Source organism: Athene noctua, chromosome 1 (genome assembly GCF_965140245.1).
Source record: "Athene noctua chromosome 1, bAthNoc1.hap1.1, whole genome shotgun sequence".
Lineage (NCBI taxonomy): Eukaryota > Metazoa > Chordata > Aves > Strigiformes > Strigidae > Athene > Athene noctua.
Genome location: NC_134037.1, coordinates 185,546,858 through 185,559,967, shown reverse-complemented (window position 1 = coordinate 185,559,967; position 13,110 = coordinate 185,546,858). Strand labels below are relative to the sequence as shown.

The 13,110-nt window shown below is 35.8% G+C and overlaps 1 protein-coding gene across 9 annotated transcripts in view; it reads left to right on the top strand.

The window, feature by feature from the left end:
• STS (steroid sulfatase) overlaps positions 1-13,110 on the top strand; it is a 113,655-nt gene that overhangs the window by 41,271 nt on the left and 59,274 nt on the right. For 8 of the 9 annotated variants that reach the window (XM_074907521.1, XM_074907530.1, XM_074907566.1 and 5 more), the window contains one exon: positions 2,398-2,534. In XM_074907521.1, the coding sequence (XP_074763622.1) occupies positions 2,398-2,534 (137 nt within the window). The remainder of the gene's footprint in view (positions 1-2,397; positions 2,535-13,110) is intronic. The other variant, XM_074907556.1, reaches the window with a different exon arrangement.

Below are 13,110 nucleotides of genomic sequence, written 5' to 3'. Positions count from 1 at the left end.
GTCAGTTATGATTCTCCTCAAAGAGTTTTGGCAGGAGATAAATAGCTGCCTGTGATCTTTTGCAGGATATTAATAGGTGAGACACTTCTCCACCTGACAGCGAACTGTCAATCAGAACCTGTCAATCTGACTTGCAAAGAAAAGACTGATGTAGTGTCCTTTCACATCAATCACTGATTCGATGACTCTTCATGAAAGTTAGATCTTTGTGTCAATTCCATTAAAAAAAAAAAAAAAAACCAAAAAAAACCCACCAAACCAAAACACACACACAAAAAAAAACCCAACCACAAAAAACCCCCCCAAACCCTGAGTTATTGTCTCTTGATAACTGGAGGCTGTTGATGCTTTTAGCAGTACAGGTATACATTTAGAAGTATGCACTGTCTCTGTGACATTAGAATGGGGCAGTTTGCTCGAAAAGTAAATTGTGCTTATGCCATTATGAATATTAAGTAAATTTTTGTGGTTTTTTACCCTAGAATTTGTACATTACTCTCAATTCAGTGAAATGTGTTTAAGGAAGAAGTCAAAGATAATCCCATACAGTAAAAAAACAAGTTGTAAAACAAAAATGAGTTGCCTTGCAGAAATGTTCTTTAATGAAAGGTCAATGTTACATTAATGTAGATGTTAAATATTGCACTTTATAAGTATACATATTTTTTTACTTGCGGTGCTGATATTTTCAGTCTTTTTAATTGACTCAGAAGTCTTGTGTTATTTGTTGCTAGAGTAATGAAATTTCTATGACCTCTCGAATAGCAACAAACACAGATTCATGGACAGTGTATCCCTTATGAAAAATATTGTATTTTCTTTGGTTTTTTGAATCTGCACTAAAATAATACAGAATACATACACAAATATTTGAAGGGAATTTAAAAAAAAAAAAAAAAAGTTTCCATTTTTCCACACAAAAATGTTCTATTATTCCGTTGTTTTTTTAAAAAAAAGAGAAACTTAAAAGTGAAGAAAAAGTCCCAGTCAGAAACAAGTGAGTCATCTGGATAAAATTTTCCCAGTTTATGTACTGCTGTGTATGCCAGTATAAAAGAAAGCTTTAACCATGCAACTTGTGTAAAAAATAGATCCAACCAAGGAGAGAGGAAAAATGGATCATAAATATACTAGATTAAGCCTGGTTATTTTTCCTCAAGAATAAAGTATTGATATCAGATGATTCCCTTTTATTACAAGACTTTGTTTTCTGGGTCTAAAGGTTAGAATTTATTTTTTTTTTCATTTTAAAGAAACTGTACATGCATGTCTGTATCATTCCTCCTCTCTTTGAATGGTGGATGAAGCAACTGCATGAGGAAATAGATAGTCTCCCTTTGATGTTGATGTGAATCATAGGTATTATCCACCACAGATTGATGAGAGAAAATATGGTAAATAAACCTAAAAATACTCTGTAATTAGCTGTGTGCTTTAGGGTGAGATCCAGACAAGTTTTCTGGGTAGTGCTTTTGTGATTCAACTGATATTTACAATATGCATAATGTACTACAAATGCTCTTAGAGCGTATAGCAGTAAATTTGGCTGGTACTGCACAATTTTAAGTAAAGTTTTATAAATAATGCATAAGGAAAAGTTCTTACTTGAGCTGTGCTTTCACAGCCTGCTGGAACTGATCATAAATATCATGTTGACAGATCACATGAACAGCAAAATTTACAGAGAGTCTATTTATTGCACTCTTTCTTCTGTATCAGTTCAGGAAATAGACTGAAGACAGAAGTGACTGTTCATTAATGAGGGGAAAACTATATTAGTATGTGCTTTGAGATTACTTATTCTTTGGTACAACGTACTTGTGGTGTTATGTACTGATCACATGCATACACACAGAGAATATTAAATGACAAAAGATTTAGTCATATACTTTAGTCCAGGATAAAGGAGGAAAACTACTGTATTTATATAATGGTATGTTTGACCATGGTCCTCATAATAGTCTAGGTATCTGCTTCCATATGACCTTGTGAGGAAGATAATTCTGTTTCACACATATATGTAGTTCTAAAGGTATGTTTTTGAACAGTAATTTTATTTGAACTTTAAAAGATGTACTTGTAAAATGAAGAGACGTTCTTGTAGCCAGAAACTGCTAGGTTCCTGGCTTTAAAAGTCCTTTTTAAAAAAATAGCAAACAGTAATTAGATTTTGTCATTTATATTATCTTTCAATTCAGTATACAGTTAATAATGGCATTTTTACTCTGTGTGTGTGTGTTCACACAATAATCCTTTTCTTCCTTCTGGTTTTTTTTTGCGCTCTACCTTAGAAAGATTTCTTTGTCGAAATTTTATTATAAAATATACTAAGGGTTTGGGGTTTTGTTTTGTTATGTTTGTTTTTTTGTTTTTGTTTGTTTTTTTTTTTTTCTCCAGGAACAGTGATGCACCATTTCTTCTTGTCCTGTCTTATCTTCATGTTCATACTGCTCTATATGCTTCAGAAAATTTCAGAGGAAAGAGCAAGCATGGTTTATATGGGGATGCAGTGGAGGAAATGGACTGGAGTGTAGGTATGTTACATGTGCTTCTAATATCAATGGAGGGAATTCATGGAAAACTTACATTCATGTCCACCAGATGCAGACTTCTGCAGTTTGGATGTTCATGGTATATCTGCCATACTTGTCCTTTACACTTAGAGGAAAGAGTCATTTAAAAGGCACAGTAATCTGACCTCTTGTAATATCTATGACCAAATTTATTGTGTCCTACAAAGACCTGCTCTCTTCTTTGACTGTGATGGTAGTCTATACAGTATGGATTTAGCAGAGATATGGACACCATTAACTGTCAACTTTTGAAGTACAGTAATTAAATCTAACCCCCATGAGCTTCTGCATGCCATCGGGTCTCTGCAGGTTGTTCTCATAAAACAATATACTACTTCTAAAAGGGATCATGATACTGATATCAAAATATTTTCAAATAAAGTGACTGCAATATGCACTGTTGGCAAAAGTAGTTTGCTAATGATTTTAGTGAGTTCTCTGAATTAGTGAAATCACTCAGGTGAGGTCCACTTCTGTTCATGAAGAACAGTCAAAACCAAACAATTTGCCCTTCAGAGCCTTCCATTCTCTTTGAGGCTGGAGAGCAGTTGATCGTTACATCTTTCAACAGGCTTCCTGTATCTCTAGATGTATTGGAGTGACTCTCTGATTCCAGAGATAATGACCTGTGAAAACAACTAACAGTTCATATTTGAAAATAATCATATTGAAGAATAGCAGTATTAGGAGCTAAAGACAAGCTTACATGCCTGCTTCCCATATACCCAAGCCAATTCTGTTCTCAGTACAACTCATTGCAAATTGGCTTTCTTTAAGAAAGTTTTGCTTCCTTACTAAGATGCTATAAACAGTTATTTAGCTTTGGTTCATACATATTTTTAAACTATGCAAACATGTGCAGTTAAACATAATGTATATTGCTTTGCATATTTTACATCAAGAAGTCTAGTTGTTGAAGCTACAAGACGAAAGGCAGCACAGCACATTTAATGACTCGTAATATATTTAGCGCAGTTTTCGCAAAAATGGGGATAACCCTTGTGGTACACTTAGGAAGAGTTTTCAATGTGGGAGATAACAGAAAAAAAAAAAACACTTTTGTGAATCAGGTTTTGTAAAGAGAGAGTGGCTTTCATTCCAATTGTATTACACCCTGAAGCTTTGTCACTTCTGTCAGTGGCCACCAGCATTTGGTAAATCAAATGCTTGCATTAGGTAAAAGTAAGCTTCTGTTGTTGTCTGTTTACATCCACGTTGTAGTAAAGCTACAGAGCATTAGCTGGTCTTACTGTCTGTGCTTGATTTTACTACTACTTTTTCTGGTAATGAAATTTATCTTATTCCAGCCTAATTGGTCATTTGCTACTGCCATTACATTTTGCTGCCTCCGTCAGGAGAGTGACTCTGGGGTTTAAGCAGCAAGTTGCAAACCAAGGCAGCTGATGTGCTTCTGTTTCAAGCTATAGAATGATGCAGGAGTGGTGATTGAAGACTACTGCTCTCTTCCAGAATGACCACAAGCTCTTAGGAGATGTGTCAAACAAACCAAACTGTAGGACACAAGCATATTATTAAAACAGCTTGGGATAAATCAGAGATACAAATATAGTGGTGATAACATAGGAATTTCGAACAAATTCAGAGAAGATACACAAGTTTCCTCATGTATTGTCCTTTACACTTCATGACAGGAGCATCAGGGGCAGTGGAGGTAGTTAAATCAGGAAACAGATCCTCAACTGTTATTTACTAGTATACAAGCATCAAGTATTGTTTCAGCTGGGGGTCTGGTTACTTAGCTTTGCTTATGTTTTGTAAGACTACTCTGTTGACAGATAACATATTTGCTCCAGGAGGCAGAAAATGTGTTTAGTTCCTCTGTTACTTTCTCCTCTATTATTAGAATGATGAAAAAAATTATGGCTAGCATTTCCAAAGGAGTCTGCAGGAATAATGTAGCTTTTTTTTTTTTTTTTTTTTTTTTCCAATTGAAGTGAGTACTTATTTCCATTAACCTCCACTGAAAATTCCAGTCTTTAATACATCAACTATGTCAGACAAAGTAGATTTATTCACTGTACTGCTGATGTCAGTAATCAGCATTTTCTTGGAATGCCTCTGAAGATGTTACAGTAGAAAAGCCAAACAAAATTGTCTGGAAGAGCTGAAAAAGTAAAAGCTATAAGCTTTCTACAAAGGGAGGTTTTATCATTCACCAGACAGAATTTAGTGTTTATTCATAGATAAATGTAACTTACAAAAGCAATAAGAACAAAATAGTCTAGATATAACAATGTGCTGCAAAACCTCCTAATTAAAGACAACACAAGCATAGTAGGAAAAAATGAATGTATGAAAAACTGCATTATAGTACAACATCAGAAGTCTTTGACATCTGGTAGGAAAAGAAATGCCAGCTTTAACTCGGTTCTAAAAGAAACTTACAATGTGTATTTCTGCTGACTAGAAAATGTGGAAAATCATTTAAAAAAAAAATAAATAATAGAAGTCACAAGTAGGAATAGAAGTTAGCACTGTCAGGTACCAATGATGAAAAAGTTATATCAGGATTGGACTATGAGATGCAAATGAAATATTGTTTCTGATTTGAGAGATCAGCTGAAATCAGGAAAAAATACTTTAGCTGCCATTTGCAAGAGAAAAAGCAACAGTCTTTTTAGTAAGACAGAGAAGTCCACTCAGACTGAGAATCCTAAATAAAAGACAATTCAATTTTCATTTCTTTATTTATTGAGAATCAATTACCTAATTGGACAATAATTCAATTATAAGGCAATCTCCATGCTACGAGGAGAAAAACCTATAAGACACATGAATAAAATACTCCTTTGAATATTTCCTGTTGGTGACTTTTCTTAAAAAAATAGCGAAGAGTATGATTACAGTCCATGTCAAAAACATGAAATACAAAGTCTCTGGATAAGCTTTGGGACTGTGTGTGTCTACAGCTTTTGCATACTGATGTGTGTATAACAGAATTCAATGTTTAAAGCATTCACAGTTATAATGTCACTGGATGTGACATGCCTTAGAGATTTATTCTCTGTCTAATAACATTAATTTTATTTCAATGTAGGCTAAGCACCTTATTAATGCTATTAATTATAATTCATATGAGAGCAGTTGAAATAATCTTACAGTCTTAAAATAGAAGAAGAAATGATGAATGAATGAGTGAATGAATGCAATATTATCCTTTTCTTCCTTCCTCCCTTCTTCCTTTCCTTCATTCCTGATAGAGGAATAGAAATGGATATGTTCAGAAATTGTTTTTGATGTAAATTACATTACACTAATTTAATCCAAAATAGATCACTGCAAAGAGTTTTGGAGCCCCCTGTAGACTTGAATGCAAGCTGTGTGAAGACATATTAATTCAACACCACTTTTGCAAATGGCTGTTTATTGCTCTGTTAACAGTAGCAAAACTGCATATCAGTTCTTAATCCTTTGTGGAACAATCACAACTGAATGGCTTAAGTGCAAAAAAGTCTCAGAAATTGTAGTCTGACACAAGCTAGGTAACTGCAGAGTGGGAGCCTTGTCTGGATATATTATGTGAATGTCCTGCAAGCTGAAAAAAATTTAACTGCCTCTCTGCCATGAACTTTTGACCTGTCTTAGGATCAAGTTATGACAAGAAAATATTACCATCATCTGTTGTTACTTAATTAGAAGAAAAGGAGTGGAAATAAACCCCAATGTATAATATCTTACATGTAACTTTCGTTAGAAATATCTTAAAATATTTAGTAGAGTGATATATGAAGAGAGTAGCTCCATAATTCCCCAGTACAAGAGGGATATAAGAGGGATATGGAGCTACTGGACAGTGTCCAGCAAAGGGTCGTGAAGATGATTAAGGGACTGGAACATCTCTCCTACAACGAAAGGCTGAGACAGCTGGGAATAGAGCTCTGTTCAGCCTGGAGAAGAGAAGGCTGAGGGAGGAGATGGGGGGGGGTGGGGGGGGGAAGGCTCTTCTCATTGGAGCCCAGTGACAAGGAGCAGTGGGCACAAGCTGAAACACAGGAGCTTCCCTCAGAACACCAGGAAAAACCTTTTTATTCTGAGGATGACCAAACACTGCACAGGTTGTCCAGAGAGGTGGTGGAATCTCCCTTCTTGGAGGTATTGAAAAGCCATCTCGATGTGGTCCTGGGCTCCAAGAAGCCCTGCCTCAGCAGGGGGTGTGGGCAAGGTGACCTCTGGAGATCCCATCCAACCTCCTCTCTTCTGTGATCCTGTGAGATGCTGAAGAAATAAAAAAAAAAAAATCTATTCACTAAAGTCAATTAATATTTTGAAACAAATCAGACATAACCTTTAAAAGTCATTCTAGAAGAACCAAGGAACTCTTCAGTGAAACAAACAGAAGCAAGATACTCTTGCGATACTATCCTCCTCTGCTCCTCTCTTGTGAGAGCCCACCTGGAGTACTGTGTCCAGCTCTGGCATCCCCAGTACAAGAAAGACATGGACCTGTTAGAGCAAGTCCAGAGGAGGGCCAGGAAAATGGTCAAAGGACTGGAGCAGTTCTCCTCTGAAGAAAGGCTGAAAGACTTGGGGTTGCTCAGCATGGGGAAGAGAAGGCTCTGGGGAGACCTTATTGCTGCATTTCCATATATGAAGGGAGCTTATAAGAAAGATGGAGAGAGACTTGTTACCAGGGCCTGTATTGACAGGACAAAGGACAATGGTTTTAGACAGCAAGAAGGTAGGTTTAGATTGGACATAGGGAAGAAATTGTTTACAATGAGGGTGTGAGACACTGGACCAGGTTGCGCAGAGAAGTGGTGGATGCCCCATCACTGGCAGTGTTCAAGGTCAGGTTGGACGGGGCTTTGAGCGCAGTGACCTAGTGATGACTGTCCCTTCTCACAGCAGGGGTGTTGAACTAAATGATCTTTAAAGGTCTCTTCCAACCCAAACCATTTTGTGATTATGTGTTGCTACATTGGTGACAAATTTTGAGGATGCTAATGGTATCTTAATTAGGTTTTCCTTACAGGGAAGTACAGTGCCTAACTTTTTTTTTTTTTTTTTAACTGAAAGTACTTATGCAAATAAAGCCTTGTATATCTGAATAAAGTGAACCTTACCTGAGGAACATTTATGACTTGTCCAAGCATTTCTGATACTCTGCTACACAACTCTCCAGGGCGATATGTGGCCTATAATGAAATACAGCAAAGCAGAAATAAATTATACTTAACTGAGAAGGACCAGCTAGGGTACAATCCAGTAGAACTAGATTGTAGAACTAGTAGAACTAACTGAAAATCAGACCACTTTTCACATTGTTTTTCTTTGATTCAGCTGTTATCATGATTAAGAAATGTCTATAAATGTTTTTCTTCACACAATGTTTTCAAATAAGAAGGGCAAAAGTTCCACCAAGTCAACTCCAGATGTTTGTGGAAACATCTTGTTCCATAATTAGTTTTCCCACTATTGTAAAAGAGACGATATCAATATGTATGCACAGGATTATGCTGCAGCTCTTAATTCCTACAGTGCCTAAATGTGAGATGAAAAAACCTAGATTCTTATATGCCTTTTATCTGATGAATGTGTGCATGTTTAAATAATACTCAGTGTATGTGGACTGATCACATCCTCTACTTTTAACTTCTATCCAGCTCTGGAATCATGTGAATCATGGGTCTATGTGTAAACCATTCCAATTTAATATAAACCGTTTTTGTTGACACCTATGTATTTTTTCTCTGTTTTAATAATAGATGTACCACTGCTTTAGTAATATATGGAACACATGCTTTCAGAAACAAAATGAAAGCTACTTCTAGAAAATTGCAAAATATTTAGGGGAAATGGAGAAAACTGAACTATGGCCACAAGACTTTCCATAAAATATTTGAGTAAATAAAATAAAATTTTAATATTTTTTTTCCAGTTAGTCTACCCTGAAGTTGTATTCTTAGATGTTCTGGGGTTTTTTTTAATGTTCTTTCCTATATTAAGCAGTAGCTATCTTCTTTCTGGGAAACAGCATAGTATTGGTAAGTTTCATCTGAATTCTATGTCTCTTCTTTTCCATATAATTGTTAGTGGCTGTTATCATTAATTCTTACATCTTTATTTCACTTTACAGTGTTTGTATGCTTTCAACCTCTATTTAGAACCTTAATCTATTAGGATCAATCTAAAAATGTACCACAAATCTTCTGAGAATTGTGAATTATGCTAAAAATCAAAATAATCATTGATAATATGAAAGCCAAAAAGAAATCCTATTGTTTTGAGAAAAAAATGAATGAGCTATTCTGATTTTTTTTTTTTTTTTCAGAAAAAAGCTTATATGCAGAATGAGCCTAATTTATCATGGTTTTTCACCTGATGCAGTAATTTGTAACAGTGCAAAGTCAATTTAAAAGATAAGTAGAATGATGCTACATTGTCAGAAGTGGTGGATAAGCAGGCTCAGATCGTTTTATCCAGCTGTTATGAATGTGACATAAACTTAGCTGAGCCTGAAAACTGAAGATGCTAATAGTGCATTCCTCGACCTCGCTTTCCTAATTTTGTACCGGTATACCTCTCAAGTTTAGAAGGTTTATTTTTAAACTGTTTTTGTTATCATGAGAGATGTTCAGCCAGCATCTCTGAGGAAGATGGTATTCAGCCAGTGCAGGTACTCTATAACTAGAATAGCATTTCTCCACCCTGTTCTGCCATCCTGCTCTTATCCTAACATTAAGAGACTGTTTCCTCAGCTAAGACAGTAGTTAAGCTCTTGAAGCACATTATAGGTCAGATCTGGGAAAATTGTCAATAAGGGTGCAGATTAAAGACATTTGTAGTTCTGCCTTTTATGATGTGGATGCTTTCCAGTTACGATCTGGGCTAAAACCCAAACTCATTTCATATGTCACTAAGCAGCAATGACTTTCAGTCACTACTGAACAGGGCTGAATTTAAGAGGTGACTCAGTGATGAAAGACTCCCATTTCCACTATGATAAGCCTTCTGAGCTACCTAATCCTCCTTAAGTACAGTTTCTTTTTTCTATATTACATCCTTGTACACAGCAAAGCTCCTTCTTAGAACGTTATTTACAAGATTACAAAGCACATCTTAAGCAACCATTCCTATAGCATTTTTTTAAATCAGTCAAGTTTAAATAATGTCTTAGTAACACACTCCATGATGGAAAACTTCAGTGTGATTCAGCTTGTGGTAGTAATGCTGTGTTGTTCAAAATTTGCTGCCAGCTGCTCAGCAGATTTCATTTGCATCTGATATTGCAGGAGTTAAATTGTCAAGCACAAGATGTGTTAGTGCACTGTGCATTTTACTTTAAAAAAATCTAATCATAACTTTCAAAAATTTAAAGGCTTTCTATTAGTTATGAACCTCTGAAAATCGGGTCTAATACAAAAACATTGAAATGCCATCTAGCACGGTGATCACAATGCTCTAATCAGTGGAAAAATTAGCACTGCTCTTGAGACAAGCTAATTTCCATAAGTAGGAGAAAGCTCAAAGCTTGTTTTAGATAAGCTAGGGATAAGAGAATCCAAGCAACTCTCCAAGCAATAAGGATAGGAAGTTCTGTAATGAAATGTGCTACAAACCTGTCTAACCTTTGCACCTAAAGTTCAATTTCACATATAAATAATATGGTGGGATTTTGTTTCTTGCTTAAGGTGGGTGTGGAAGGTTATTATCAGTGGGATTAAGAACACAGTAAAGATTGAAACCAAAATTGACCTGCAGGAATACAGTGATTTCTATGTATGCTTACGTGAAGATTGCAATGAGGAAAATGAATGGGGCTAACTTTATCCAAACTGTAGATAATCTCCAAAATACAGATTGGGAAAGCAGTTTTAAAAGACTCTACTAAAGATTTTACTGATGGTGTGCCTCTGCATAGCAACCTTTTTAGCACAGATACTGTGAAGCTGTTAAGAGGAGTTACATTTGCTCTGTCCCAAAGAAACTCTATGGGAATTTAGTAAGTCAGTCACCCAGAACAAGGGATCAGAATGGCAGACTTTGCTCACTTTGGAGGAAGTGTCCCTGCTGTGAACCTGAAACCTTTGGCATTGTCCTATGAACATGATTTTGCCATCCTTTTTCTTCAACACATGGACACTGAAAGCAATATCTATCTAGGTATTTATAGAGCTTGTAATCATGGTATTAATAAAGGATGCAACTGAGCTAGTAGGTGAAGAAAGTTGCTGGTAGAAGTTACATATCTATGAAAGAAGCCTAAACATGAAACAGAGGAGCAGAGAAAATAAAGATGTTGGGATTTTTAATCTGGGAATTTAAACCTTCCCACCCACACCTTTTCCTTTCAGATATTTTTGTAGGGGATTACCCAGTACCTTAATATAACTGATACAGTCCATGAATTCATGCAAACACACAGAAGACACAAGTGAACATTGTAAGGCTATGTAGTCAAGTACTCGAAGATAGGAAAAATCAGTCTTCCTGTGCTTGTGTCTTATGATACAGTTTTTAAGCATATGTTTACATGCCATTTCTTTTCCCATTGGAACCCGGTCTCCTCATCAAAGAGTGCCTTCTAATGAGCAGCTACTCAACAGTAGGTATATTCCTCATTGTTAAATATGAATTCTCATGTTTTATTTAACACACACTATTGAAGTCTGTTTTGAAGACATATTTCTTTGACATCTCTCATCTTTTCTGTGGCATTACTTTGCTAGAGTATATAACAGATTCACAAATGAGCATTTTCACAGTCTTTATAAGACAGGGGAAACTTATTATTCTGTTTCCCAGAAGAAAAACTAAGGCAAAGAGATGATGTTCAGATTTACTTACTGAGGTATAGCATTGCTGCCAGTCACCCACTAATCCAGCTCTGGATCCGTAGTAAAACATTGGGACTTTAATTCAGCTGGCATGGGAATGGGGAGGGGGGGAAGCAAGCCATTTATCCTTCCAGGTCTTGATCCATGTTGGAGGTGGGAAATGGTTAGAATGAGCACCTGGACTCAGGTTTTCTTCTGGTCTTGGGGATTAAGCGTCATTTTTTAAGGATAATTAAATATCTTCACCAATATATGAACTATAATGATATGAACAGTTTCTGTGATGATTCAGGAAATGTCTTCCAGCTTTCTACCATTTATTCATAGCTGGCTGCATCTCATTTAGCTGTAGAAAAAAACCTAAAACTGACCATGTGCATTTCAGTTTCAGTGATGATTCTGAGAATCCTAGAGGTTCTTTTAAAATCATACCTGCTGTTTCTTGGAGAAAGACATAAAAATTTTTCATGCTCCTTTTGAAATGTATATTCATTAATTTAATACCATAGTATTAAAAAAGAGGGGAACTAATTCTCAGTGAAAACAGTAATCATACAGTAAAGCTGATGCTGTATCAATTCTGTGTTGTAAACTATTGTTCATCAGCAGGCTGGTTCCTAGTAGAGAATTGTCATGCAGAAATTTTTCACTGCGAATCACAAGGCTCAAATTCCAGGTGGTAATAAGCTCTTATTGATGAGGTTGGTAAAACTACATTTTTTATTAACTGTCTGGGTTTTTTTCAATGGTAGGATACATTTGACTTCTAAAACAACCACACTATGTAATAGGCAGGCTGATAATACTACCAAATATTATTATTCTTTTAGAAAACAGTTCTGTATTTTGCATTACAGAAAGATTTTTAATCATTCTATATATTAATAATGAAATATATTAATGAGATAAATAGTGAAATTTTTAAAGTTAGGGAAAGCACCAGAGTAATGATGCTGTGATTAGTGAAAGGCAGGCTGGTAAAATGATAAATTTACTTTTCTCCAGCTTTTTTCATCACTACTTCTTTGAAAAATTCATTTATGTTTCAGTGTAGGGGACTATTTAAGGAATACTGACACTGAATCTTTATTATGCTTTCCTATCTGTTATTTTTTAATGTTACTGTTTGGGGTTTTTGTTGTTGTTGTTTTTTCATATTTCATTTAGTGTACTCAGGTATTTTTAACTATTTTGAATGCTTTCTTTTTGTTTTCTCTTTCTTTTGGCTTAGATCTTGTATTTGTATATACACTTCTATTTTTAAGTCATCCCCTCCCCCTACCCACCCGTGGAAGTTTCTTTATAACATTTTCTCATGAAGAGCACGTTGTAGTAACCCTGAGAACACCCAACAGATTTTATGTTACTGTAGTAAGCACAATAACCAGAGGAACACCTGACCCCTAAGGGCTGAGTTGCTTCCTTGAGATGATGAAAGAGAGACTCCAGGATAATAAAATTCCTACCTTAGACCAGCATGAAGTTGTATTCCACAGCTTCAGTAGATCTTGCAGATTGCTGCTACCACAAGAGGGGAGGCAGAGCACCCTTCCCTCTCATACCTCCTTTTTCATAACAAGCTTTCAGGGAGGGCAGAAAGGAGGAAAAGAGAAGCATCTTCCTTTCTCAGTATGTGCCCTTTTAACAGTCTACTAGATGGAGTAATCTATAATGTCACAGTTTGCCTAAAATTTTGTGTGGTCAACTTGGCCCTTAGGTACTACAGTTTACGTGGTTTT